This window comes from Ornithorhynchus anatinus, chromosome 2 (assembly GCF_004115215.2).
Source record: "Ornithorhynchus anatinus isolate Pmale09 chromosome 2, mOrnAna1.pri.v4, whole genome shotgun sequence".
Taxonomy (NCBI): Eukaryota; Metazoa; Chordata; class Mammalia; order Monotremata; family Ornithorhynchidae; genus Ornithorhynchus; species Ornithorhynchus anatinus.
The window spans coordinates 144,289,552-144,302,462 of NC_041729.1; the positions used below are offsets into that span (position 1 = coordinate 144,289,552).

A 12,911-nucleotide genomic window follows, 5' to 3' on the forward strand; every position below is an offset into this window, starting at 1 on the left:
GGCCAGAAGAACAGAGGAATCCGGCACCTTTTGCATGTTTTTTCCACTTTTAATAAGTCTTTTTTATTTCTTTCAGTCTAATGGGAAGCTTGGAAGAAGGAGCTTGAAAGCAAGTCACCTCCACTTCACCCCTCTGTGCCTCGGTTTCCAGGGGAAAGAACACGAGCCTGGGAATCGGAGGACCTGGGATCGAATCCCAGCTCCACCGACTGTCAGCTGTGTGATCTTGGGTCAGTCACTTCCCTTCCTTGTGCCGCCATTTCCTCATCCGTTAAATGGGGGTTAAATCTTACTCCCTCCTATTTAGAAGTGCACACCTCAGGAGGGAAAGGGGGGGCTTGGCAGACGGTACAGTGCTTTGCACACAGTAAGCGTTCAATAAATACGACTGAACGAAAAGTAAGCGCTTGACAAGTACTATTATTATTATTATTATTATTATTATTACCATTTTTAAGTGGGGAGAGGATTCCTTCTCTCTCTCCCTCCCTCTTCAGAAGTGAGTCCCCTTGTGGGACAGAACTCATCTCTAGCCTGATTATAATAATAATAATTATGGTATCTGTTAAGCGCCTACTATGTGCCAAGCATTGTTTTATGTGCTGGGATAAATACAAGGTAATCAGGTTGTCCCACGTGGGGCTCAGAGTCTCAATCCCCATTTTACAGATGAGGTAACTGAGGCACAGAGAAGTTGAGGGACCTGCCCAAGGCCCCACAGCAGACACCTACCCCTCCTGCCAAAGACTAAGCACTTAATACCATAATTTTCCAAAAAAATACTCTATTTCAGAAAAGTGTTGCCTGTCGCTAAGACCCGGGGCAGCTCGGGTGAAGTTCTAGAGAAGCAGCATGGCTCAGTGGAAAGAGCACGGGCTTTGGAGTCAGAGGTCATGGGTTCGAATCCCGGCTCGGCCACTTGCCAGCTGTGTGACTGTGGGCAAGTCACTTCACTTCTCGGTGCCTCAGTTACCTCATCTGTAAAATGGTGATGAAGACCGTGGGCCCCACGTGGGACAACCTGATTCCCCTGTGTCTACCCCAGCGCTTAGAACGGTGCTCTGCACATAGTAAGCGCTTAACAAATACCAACATTATTAAGTTCTCTAAAAATTCCATTTCCCAAAGGGTGGTGTTCTTGTTTTTCTCCACCTCTATCTTTCCATCTCCCAAAATGCACCCAGGCTGATCCCCATTTCACGGAATGTTTGCAGGTCCGTAAAAATGTGCTAAATGAACGTGTTCGAAGGGGAAAGAAAAGGAATTGTACTATAATTATGTGGTAAAGAAACCAAAAGACAGGGAAACGCCATAGGGAAGCAGCGGGGCCTGGTGGACAGAGCCCGGGCCCGGGAGTCCGAAGGGCCCGGGTTCTAATCCCGGCTACTCCACTCGTCTGCTGTGTGACCGGGCAAGTCGCTTCACTTCTCTGGGCCTCGGTACCTCATCTGGAAAATGCGAATTAAGACTGCGAGCCCTATGCGGGACAGGGACCGCGTCCAATCCGATTAGCTTGCATCTACCCCAGCATTTTTCATTCGTTCATTCAACAGTATTTATTGAGCGCTTACTATGTGCCGAGCACTGTCCTAAGCGCTTGGAACGGACAGATCGGTAACAGACAGAGACGGTCCCTGCCCTCTGACGGGCTTACGGTCTAATCGGGGGAGACGGACGGACGAGAACAGTGGCAATAAATTAGAACCGTGCCTGGCACGTAGTAGGCCCTTAACGAATACCGCAATTCTTATTATTCTGTCATTTCTGAGACTTACCGTTCAAAAAGGCGAGCTACTATATGAAGTGCCCATTTCTTGCACTTCCACCATACGAGTTCTGGTCTATCATCTTCGTCGATCTGTAAAGTCTCCTACCCGAACAAAGGCACGTGTTGGAATTAATTCGTACATTACAAAACATGAGCAGAATTAAGACGATAGTTGGTCTTGCAAATTGAACGACAGCGATTTTAGCAAACCTTCTGGTAGATTAGGTAAAAGAGGTGAGTTAGACAGTGATGGCCTAGGGGACAGAGCACCGGCCTGGGAGTCGGAAGGCCCTGGATTCTAATCCTGGCTCTGTCGCTATCTGCTGTGTAAACCTGGGCGAGTCACTTCGCGTCTCTGTGCCTCGGTTACCTCATCTGTACATGAGGATTCAGATCGGAAGCCCCACGTGGGACAGGGACTGTGTTCGACCTGATGACCTCGTATCTCTCAAACAGAAAAACTCCTCACTCTTGGTTTCAGAGCTCTCCATCCCCTTGCCCCCTCCTACCTCACCTCCCTACTCTCCTTCTCCAGTCCACCCCGCACGCTCCGCTCCTCTGCCGCCGCCCACCTCCTCACCGTCCCCCCGCTCCCGCCCGTCCCGCCGTCGACCCCCGGCCCACGTCCTCCCGCCGGCCCGGAACGCCCTCCCTCCTCACCTCCGCCAAACTGACTCTCGTCCCCTCTTCGAAGCCCTACCGAGAGCTCACCTCCTCCGGGAGGCCTTCCCAGACCGAGCCCCCCATTTCCTCTGCTCCCCCTCCCTGCCCCATCGCCCCCATTCGCTCCCTTTGCTCTTCCCCGCTTCTCCCCGCTCCGCAGCATTTACGTATAAATGCACACATCTATAATTCTATTTATTTATATTGATGCTATCGATGCCCGTTTACTTGTCTTGATGTCTGCCTTCCCACTTCCAGCCTGTAAGCCCGGTGTGGGCAGGGATCGTCTCTCTTCACTGCGGAACTGTACTTTCCAAGCGCTTAGTGCAGTGCTCTTCACACAGTAAGCGCTCAATAAATACGACTGAATGAATGAACGAATATCCCAGTGCTTAGAACAGCGCCTGGCACATAGTAGGCAGTTAACGAATACCATTAAATGATAATAACCATAATCATCCTCAAAGGATTTTGATCTTTGGAAGAAAGGTACCATAAACCCAAAGCAAACTGTTACTCAGCCCCTTCTGCTATTCCGTGGAACTGAGAAGCAGCGTGGCCTCATGGAAAGAGCCCAGGACTGAGAGTCAGAGGACCTGGATTCTAATCCCGGCTCCGCCGCTTGTCGGTCGTGTGACCTTGGGCAAGTCATTTAACTCCTCTGTGCCAGTTCCCTCATCTGCCAAGTGGGGATTCAAAACCCGTTCTCCCTCCTACTTGACTGTGAGCCCCGTGTGGAACCTATTTACTCTGTATCTACCTCAGCGCTTAGAACAGGGCTCAACGCGTACTTCAGCGCTCAACAAATTCTACTGAAAAAAAGGTCGTTTCTTACGGGAGGCACCGTTCGGTCTATGATAGTGCGGAAGATCTCCATCCACTGAGTCATGGTTTGGTTATTCACCAGCTGAAGTGGCAATGCGTACTAGGGAAACAGGAGAGAAAAGGCAAAAAAAAAAAAGGAAACGAGTTTATGATTTTGGAGAAACAGTGCTTAATTATCTTTCCGGTAGCCGTAGCTAAACACTCGACTGTGAACCTCTCGGTATGTGCCAAAGATTAGAGGAAATGTCATGACGGAGAACAGTGCCCGACACACAGTAAGCGCTTAAAAACCGTACAAATACCAGAATTATTATTATTATTATTAACATCCCGGGGCAGTGACTTTTTTTTTTTTTTTAGAAACTGCAAGCTCCTTGTGGGCAGGGAGCATGGCTATCAATCAATTAATTGATGGTATTTTTTGAGCGCTTCCCATGTACAGAGCACTGGTACTGTTGCATCGTACTCTCCCAAGCACACAGTACAGTGCTCTGCACAGAGTAAGCCCTCAACGGCTCGTTGCGGACAGGGAGCGTGGCTACCAACTCTGTTGACCGGGACTCTCCCAAGCGCGTAGTACAGTGCTCTGCACACAGTAGACGCTCAATAAATACCACTGATTCATAAACACCACTGACCGGCTGATTTAGAACACAGATCCTAGCCTCTTACCCTACTACGACAAGGCACATTTTCCAGCTTATTTTCTCCTCTCCCACTTTGGGGACCCCTTTCTGCCCATCGCCACCCCCAAAAACCGTTCCCGAGACAAAAGACAGGAAACTGTAAATGATATGCACCTAACAGAAAGGAGAGGAGAAACAGATAACACTCGCAACAGCAAGAGTTCAGAAAAATGAACAAGTGAATCGGAGTACCTAAATTTCTAGGCACATAACAAACAAATGATGTGGAAAGAAACTGACATCCATCAGAAGCTTTGGAAGCTGGGAGACATATACAGAATGACTGCGTTTTTTATTTTATTTTATCGGTCCGGGCAGCAGAGCGAAGCTTCCACTGGAGAGGAGAAGAGAGGAGAGCGGGGAGGCCGGAGAAGACAGCAGAGTGAAGTCTCCAATGGAGAGGCCTGAGAGAAGGTCGCTGTAGAAGGCTTATTCGTGGCCATAAAATCCACACAGCCTGGCGTAATGGATAGAGCCCGGGCCTGGGAGACAGAAGGTCATGGGTTCTAATCCCGGCTTCACCACTTGTCCGCTGGGTGACCTTGGCTTCAGAGTTCTCCATCCCCCGGCCCCCTCCTACCTCCCCTCCCTTCTCTCCTCCTCCAGCCCGGCCCGCAGGCTCCGCTCCTCTGCCGCCGCTCACCTCCTCACGGGGTCTCGTCCTCGCCCGGCCCGCCGTCGACCCCCGGCCCACGTCCTCCCGCCGGCCCGGAACGCCCTCCCTCCTCACCTCCGCCAAACTGACTCTCTTCCCCTCTTCGAAGTCCTACCGAGAGCTCACCTCCTCCGGGAGGCCTTCCCACACTGAGCCCCCCCCCCCCCCATTCCCTCTGCCCCTCCTCCCCTCCCCATCGCCCCAACACCCTCTCCGCCCCACAGCACTTGTGAGTATATATGTACATATTCATTATTCTCTTTATTTCATTAATGACGTGTATATAATTCTACGTATTTATATTGATGCTACTGATGCCCATTTACTTGTTTTGATGTCTGTCTCCCCCCTTCTAGACCGTGAGGCCGTTGTGGGCAGGGATTGTCTCTATCTGTTGCTGAACTGCATTTTCTAAGGGCTTAGTACAGTGCTCTGCACACAGAAGGCATTCAATGAATACGTCTGACTGAATGAACGAACGGACAAACCTCTCTGGGCCTCAGTGACCTCATCTGAAAAATGGGGATTGAGACCGTGAGCCCCATGTGGGACAGGGACTGTGTCCAACCCCATCTGCTCGTATCCGCCCCAGTGCTTAGAACAGTGCCTGACATATAGTAAGCACTTAAACACCATTATTATTATCATTATTAGTATTATTACACTAGTCCTCTGCCCTTCTGGACCACGAACCTACCTGGACAAGTGCATAGAAAATCTTCAGAATCTGTTTCTGAAGGAGAACAGAGTAATGAGAGGGGTCGGGAAGGAGTTGGATGATCTGCTGCTGAATACGAGGCAGGAATATCTGCATCGCCGCTATGAGGGGTTCTCGATCCTCGGCTTTTTTGTATCTACAGCGATTAAAAAAGGGAAAGCCCAAGATTAGAGGGACCAAAAAAATATCCTGGAAATATTTTCAAAAGTAGCCACCATAAAGGCGGCCAAAAAACGCCCCGAAACATAGCAAAACGAAAAAACCCCGCACACGAAGCGAGAGAAACCATAAGCTAACCTTCCCCCAGATCTCGAGCAGTGTCGCTTAGTGGAAAGAGCCCGGGCTTGGGAGTCAGAGGTCGTGGGTTCTAATCCCACCTCTGCCACCTGTCTGCTGCGTGACCTTGGGCAAGTCGCTTAACTCCTTTGTACCTCAGTTACCTCATCTGTAAAATGGGGATTCAAAGTGTGAACCCCACAGGGGACCACGTGAGTACCCTCTATCGACCCCAGTGCTCGGAACAGTGCTCGGCACACAGTAAGCACTTAAACACCATAATTATGAGAAGCAACGTGGCTTAGTGGAAAGAGCCCAGGCTTGGGAGTCAGAGGTAATGGGTTCTAGTTCCGGCTCCGCCACGGGTCTGCTGTGTGACCCCGGGCAAGTCACTTCACTTCTCTGTGCCTCAGTTCCCTCACCTGTAAAACGGGGATAAGGACTGCGAGCCCCATATGGGACAACCTGATTACCTCGTATCTACCCCAGCGCTTAGAACAGTGCTTGGCTCATAGTAAGCGCTTAACAAATACCATCATCATCACTTTAAGGGCTCGTGTCTGTTCTTTACTTAATAGGCAAAGAAAGAGTCACCTGGCATTTAGTAACAGCATTTTTAATTTTTTCAGCATACCTAAGCTCAAAGGTGAGGTGGGAAAGAGCTCGATAGATATGATTGAATGAATAAATGACCCTGGAGCTCTCGCTCTTAAAACCGAGGTCTAAGTTCTATAAAGGCAAGGTTTGTCTCCACCGGCTCAACTGCACTGTAATAATAATAATGATGATGGCATATGTTAAGCGCTCATTTATGACTTTGGGCAAGTCACTTTAGAGAGGCGGCGTGGCTCAGTGGCAAGAGCCCGGGCTTGGGAGTCAGAGGTCATGGGTTCCAATCGCAGCTCTGCCACTTGGCAGCTGTGTGACTGGGGGCAAGTCACTTCTCTGGGCCTCAGTTCCCTCATCTGTACAATGGGGATTAACTGTGAGCCTCACGTGGGACGACCTGATTACCCCGTATCTCCCCCAGGGCTTAGAACAGTGCTCTGCACATAGTGTTTAACAAATACCAACATTATTAGTATTATTAGTACGCTTCTGGGAAAGAGGGTGGGCCTGGGAACCAGAAGACCCGGATTCTAATCTCGGCTCTGCCGTTCGCCCGCTGTGGGAATGTGGGCAGGTCGCTTCGCTGCTCGGGGCCTCAGTTTCTCCAACTGTAAAATGAGGATTCAGTACCTGTTTTCCCTCCTACTTAGTCTGTGAGTTCCAGGCACGACAGGCACTGTCTGACCTGATGAACTTGCATCTAGCCCAGCCTGTACAACAGTACTTAGCACGGAGTAAGCGCTTAAATACCATTTTAAAAAAAAACAAACCCACAAGAATCTGGTGGGTAGATACAGTCTAGGAATATCCCTCTAGAACTGTACTTCCTTCATGTTTTCTTCTTTAAAATGGCTTAGCGGAAAGAGGCCGGGCTTGGGAGTCAGAGGTCGTGGGTTCTAATCCCGGCTCTGCCAGTTGTCAGCTGTGGGACTTTGGGCAAGTCATTTCACTTGTCTGGGCCTCAGTCACCTCCTCTGTAAAATGAGGATTAAGACCGTGAGCCCCACGTGGGACAACCTGATTACCCTGGATCTCCCCCGGTGCTTAGAACAGTGCTCGGCACATAGTAAGCGCTTAACAAATACCATCATCATCATCATCATCGTTATTATTATTATTAAAGCTCTGGCACTGGCCAAACATCGCGGCTTGGCACGCTTAACAAATACCATCATCATCATTATTATTTTATTATTATTATTAATATTATTAAAGCCCTGGCACCGGCCAAACATCGCAGCTTGGCACTGTCACTTATGCACATGAATCCACTTACTCGTATGTCTTCACCAGCTGATATAGACAGAGTAGGCTTCCAAGCCAGCTCCCACTGCTCTGGGATTGCAAGTAATAACCTATTTTGTCAACTACTGCTGTCCAGTGTCCAGGAAAGTCATGCTTAATGATAGCACGGAGGCACATTGTTAACTGGACCCTAGAAAGTGAAATGGGGGGGGGGGGAAACAAAACCACAATTGAAAGTTAGTCTGAAAGACCCTTGCCTGAGAATTCAGAGATCTCTGCTTTTACCAGAAAAAAAAAAAAAATGCCAGTTCCAAATATCGTGAACAGATGGAAACTCGCGGTGAGAGACGACCACGTTTTCAAGGGACACGTCCTCCGTCCGATTTCCTGAAAACGAGGAATCTGGAACCTGCGATTTCCTTACGAGAAAACTTTGGCCCAATGTCACAACCCTAAATGGGGACTCAAAATGCCGCATTAAATACATAAAAATTCCACTCAATAACTCGGATGGGAGAGATCGCCAAACCACTATCTAGAAACCCTGCTGAGTTTCACAAGATTCAGCACCTCATTTGGGGTTCAGCTTTACAATCCATCCCCATTAGATCCGAGCAAACCTCATCTTTGGTGGGTTTTGGGGGCGTTCGAGGGTTTTCTTTGGTCGGGGAGAGGAAAATCTGGACAGATAGCAACAGATTGATGCCTGAGTTCTCCCCAGAATCTGCACAGAGTTGGAAAATCTAAAGACTTCGGAGCAATAGCTCTATCGGCGTGGCTTAGTGGATAAAGCACAGTAAGTGCTTGGGAGTCAGAAGGACCTGGATTCAAATCCCGGCTCCGCCCCGTGTCCGCTGTGTGACCTCGGGCAAGTCACTTCACTTCTCTGGGCCTCATCTGGAAAATGGGGGTTGAGAAGGGGAGCCCCAGGTGGGACAGGGGCTGTGTCCAACCGGGATGACTTGTAGCTACCCCAGCGGTCAGAACAGTGCTCGGTACATAGTAAGCGCTTAACAAGTACCATAATTATGACTATTGTTATCGCACCTCCTGGGGTCAGGGGGCCATAGCTCTGACCAGGTGCTCTCTTCCTACACAGGGCTAAAGTTTCGGAAGGAGTCCTGTGCTGGGCTCCGCAGGACGGAGGGCAGAGCTCAGCTTGGCCCTTAAGTTTGAAAAGTAAAAAGTGCAGGGGAGGTAATAGCCAGTTAAACAATAATAATAATAATTGCGCTATTTGTTAAGCGCTTACTTTGTGCCAGGCACTGTACTAAGCGCCGGGGCGGATCCAAACAAATCGGGTTGGACACCGTCCCTGTCCCACATGGGGCTCACAGACTCAAACCCCATTTTACAGATGAGGGAACTGAGGCCCAGAGAAGTGAAGCGACACGCCCCACGTCACACGACCGACAAGTGGTGTGGAGCCGGGATTAGAACCCATGACCCTCCGACTACCAGGCCTGTGCTCTTCGGACTACGTCATGCTGTTTGCATCCAGAGAAATCTGTAATAGGCAGAGGAGGGAAGAGAGAGGAAAAAAAGAAAGAGTCGCCCGAGGAAAAATACGGTGAGTCAACTGCGTGGCCTAGTGGAAAGAGCTCGGGCCCGGGAGTCAGAGGACCTGGGTTCTAATCCCGACTATCACATGCTTGCCGTGTGTGACCCCGGGTAAGTGGCTTCACTTCTCTGGGCCTCACTTCCCGGGCCTGGAAAATGGGGATTGACACCCTGTTCTCCCTCCTCCTTAGACCGTGAGCCCCCGTACGGGACAGGGACCGTGTCCGACCTGATTATTTTGTATCCCGCTTTAGAGAAGCGGCGTGGCTCAGTGGAAAGAGCCCGGGCTTGGGAGCCAGAGGTCATGGGTTCGATTCCCGGCTCGGCCACTTGTCAGCTCTGTGACTGTGGGCAAGTCACTTCACTTCTCTGGGCCTCAGTTACCTCATCTGGAAAAAATGGGGATTAAGACAACCTGATTACCCTGAATCTCCCCGAGCACTTAGAACAGTGCTCTGTTCATAGTAAGCGCTTAACAAATACCGACATTATTACCCACGCCAGGGCCTAGTACAGGGCACGGAGTGGGCGCTTAACCAACGCCATCGTACTAATAAACCACTTCTTTGGGCCCTCTCACCTTGAAAATCTGGCATGACAGAAGGAGAAATAGGCTTCCCCCTCTAAAGAAAAAATTAAAATAATCTCTTCACGGGCTACTTGATAAACTGAAATCTGCTAGAACGGGGGCAAAAGAAAACCGACAGGACTGGTGTCCAGGAAGGAGCACGCGTCGAAATGTCCGTCTCCGGTTAGTCCCCAGAGGTGATCTTCCCCCCGTCGGTGACCGATAAAATCACCAAATACGGCTTTCCCTGACCCCGCCAATCTTAGAGAAGCAGCGTGGCTCAGTGGCAAGAGCCCGGGCTGGGGAGTCGGAGGTCACGGGTTCGAATCCCGGCTCTGCCCCTTGTCAGCTGGGTGACTGTGGGCAAGTCACTTCACTTCTCTGGGCCTCAGTTACCTCAACTGTAAAATGGGGATTAAGAGTGTGAGCCTCACGCGGGAGAACCCGATGACCCTGTATCTCCCCCAGCTCTTAGAACAGTGCTCTGCACATAGTAAGCGCTTTACAAATACCAACATTATTATTCTCTGCGTTGGGTTTCTGAAGCACACGTCCCGTGAACTTTACGGCAGGGAACGCTCCCGAATCTAGAACTTATGGGAGTGGGCCTCATCCCTTCTCCAGCTGGCCGGGGGGGCGGCCTAACCGTTAGGCCGCCCCCCCCCCCCCCCCCCGGGGAGCTGCTCAAGAGTTTCAGGGGAGTTCGGGAGGAGAGTTGGGGGTTGCTGGTCCGCGGGGGCCGGGCCGTGGAGAAAACCCCACGCCGCCGGGCCAGAGGGAGCGGAGACGGCCCAGGGTCGGGGAGCAGGAAGACAGGCGGCCGGGGGGCGCTTACTACAGAGGAGCGACCCCCGTGGAGCTGACCGCGGGCCCTAGGCCGGAGGACGGGAGGCGCGACGTGGGCCAGGGGAGTGAGGCGGGCCTGCCGCGCCCGGACCCTAGGGCAGAAGACGTCTCCTCCATGACGACGATCCCGCCGGGACGGCCTCTTTGGCGTCAAGGGATCGGCGGCCCTGGATTCAAATCCCGCCTCGCTCGTGTCTGAGCGCCTCACGCCTCCGCTTCCCCCCCACCTTTACTTTCTTTACTCTATCCGTTTTATACTTTTGCTTACATTGCTGTGCTATTTTATCTTTCCATTACATTTTAAGTTTGGTATTAATGTCGGTCACCCTCGTTCGTGTCAATATCACGACTGTGTTTGCGTTCTATTTTGCATTTAATGTCTGTCGTGTTTGCTCGTATTGTACATTTACATTAATGTCTGTCATCTTTGTGTATATAAACATAGGTATATTTGTATTATATTCTATATTTATACTAACATCAGTCATGTTTGTTTATGATATATGTGCATTTTATATTGACATCTGCTGCATTTATATCATTATATTTATGTTGATATTAACAGCTGTCATTTTTCATTTTAACATATTTACATTTGTATTACATTTTCTACTTAGGTCTGCCATGTTTGTTTATATTAACATTATATGTATACTCATATTTTATATTAATATCTATCATGTTTTATTGATATGTTTATACTAATGTCTGTGGTGTTTGTTTACAGTGTATCTGTGTATTTTATATTTATATCGCCTTTAATGCTTATATTTTTATTAATGTCCGTCATGTTTGTTTACAATATATTTGTTTGTGTATTTTATATTTATATTGTCTTTCATGTTTACATTATATTTATATCAACGTCTGTCATGTTGCAATATATTTATGTTTGTGTGCTTTATATTTATATTGTCTTTCATGGTTATATTATTATGTTTATATTAATTTCTGTCATTTTTGTTTACAATATATTTATGTTTGTGTATTTTATATTTATATTGTCTTTCGTGTTTATATTATTATATTTATATTAATTTCTGTCATTTTTGTTTACAATATATTTACATTTGCGTATTTTATATTTATATTGTCTTTCGTGTTTATGTTGTTATATTTACATTAATGTCTGTCATATTTGTTTACAATATATTTACGTTTGTGTGTTTTATGTTTATATTGTCTTTCATGCTTATATTATTATATTTATATTCATGTCTGTCATGTTTGTTTACAATACACTTTTGTTTGTGAATTCTACATTTATATTGTCTTTCATGTTTACATCATTATATTTATGTTTGTATTATATTTTATGTTTATATTCATGCCCGTCACGTCTGTTTACATTAACATAGTCATATTTGCTTTATATTTACATTCATGTCTGCCGTGTTTGATTACATCAATATTAAGTTTGCATTACATGTCATATTTATATTAACATGTCTCCCCTTCCATTCATGCATTAGCATTTATTGAGCGCTTACTATGTGCAGAGCACTGTACTAAGCGCTTGGAAGGTACAGACTCTAAGCTCGCTGTCGGCAGGGAACGTATCTACCAACTCTGTTATCCTGTACTCTCCCAGGCACTTAGTACAGGGCTTTGCACAGGGTTAAGCACTCAATAAATACGACTGATTCCTTTCAACTCCCTTGTAACCATCTTCCCCTCTCCTTGAACAGCTCAACTACCAGCTCTTTTCAACTGCCACAGGTTGGAACTTTGACTCTTCTACACCCCAGAACAGGAAAATTTCTGGGAGTCTAGAGAATCTCTGAAGGAGAAAATTCATGACTTTTTTTTTTGTTCCTTCCGATGCACGGTGACCGGATATCATCCTTTCGAGTGGAAAGGAAATTCTGTTCGTCCACCTCACCTCCATATATAGAGTCAAAATATACGAAAGGAGTTCGGTCGCGATTCCAGCAGCAGAGGCCGAACAGTAAAGAGACAGAGTCAGAGAGAGAAGGAGGGAGAGAAAGAAGTAGAGAGCGAGCGAGTGAGGGAGAGAAAGGTAGGAAAAGAGTCAAAAATAAGCAAGTTTAAAAATATGCAAACTAAATTGAATTTTACGTGGGCACGGTAGGAATGGTGCCTTTAACTTTATGAGACAAATAAGAGTGAAAAAATCTCACGCTGACGGCAAAAAGAGGACTCAGCGCAAAGCCGCAGGGCATTTAGCAGAAAATTCAAGTCACTAGACTTCCCTTCTTCGTCGGTTCGTTTCCTTCAAAGCTCAACGATCCGTCCCGGCTGGTCTTTACCCTCTCAAAAACCCCAAATGCCGTGCCACGTATCGACGCCAATACACCGTACCTCACTAAGTCTGGAGAGCGAATGATTCCTTCCACGATGTTATCGCGGATCTGCTGGCGATCGTTCTCGTGAATGTTGAACGGAAAGACTGCCTCTCCAGGGGGAGGCTCGCGGTCTGGCCAATACTGCGTCACCATGTTCTTCAGGTAAATGGCAGCTGAGTTACAGAA

At 48.1% G+C, this 12,911-nt stretch overlaps 1 protein-coding gene across 1 annotated transcript in view; it reads right to left on the reverse strand.

Moving 5' to 3' along the window:
• Positions 1-12,911, reverse strand: part of IPO8 (importin 8) — a 112,784-nt gene that overhangs the window by 75,190 nt on the left and 24,683 nt on the right. The window contains exons 3-7 of the mRNA XM_029054597.2: positions 12,742-12,898; positions 7,477-7,635; positions 5,295-5,451; positions 3,267-3,356; positions 1,776-1,870 (exon numbers count right to left, since the gene is read on the reverse strand). Coding sequence (XP_028910430.1) covers positions 1,776-1,870; positions 3,267-3,356; positions 5,295-5,451; positions 7,477-7,635; positions 12,742-12,898 — 658 coding nt within the window. The remainder of the gene's footprint in view (positions 1-1,775; positions 1,871-3,266; positions 3,357-5,294; positions 5,452-7,476; positions 7,636-12,741; positions 12,899-12,911) is intronic.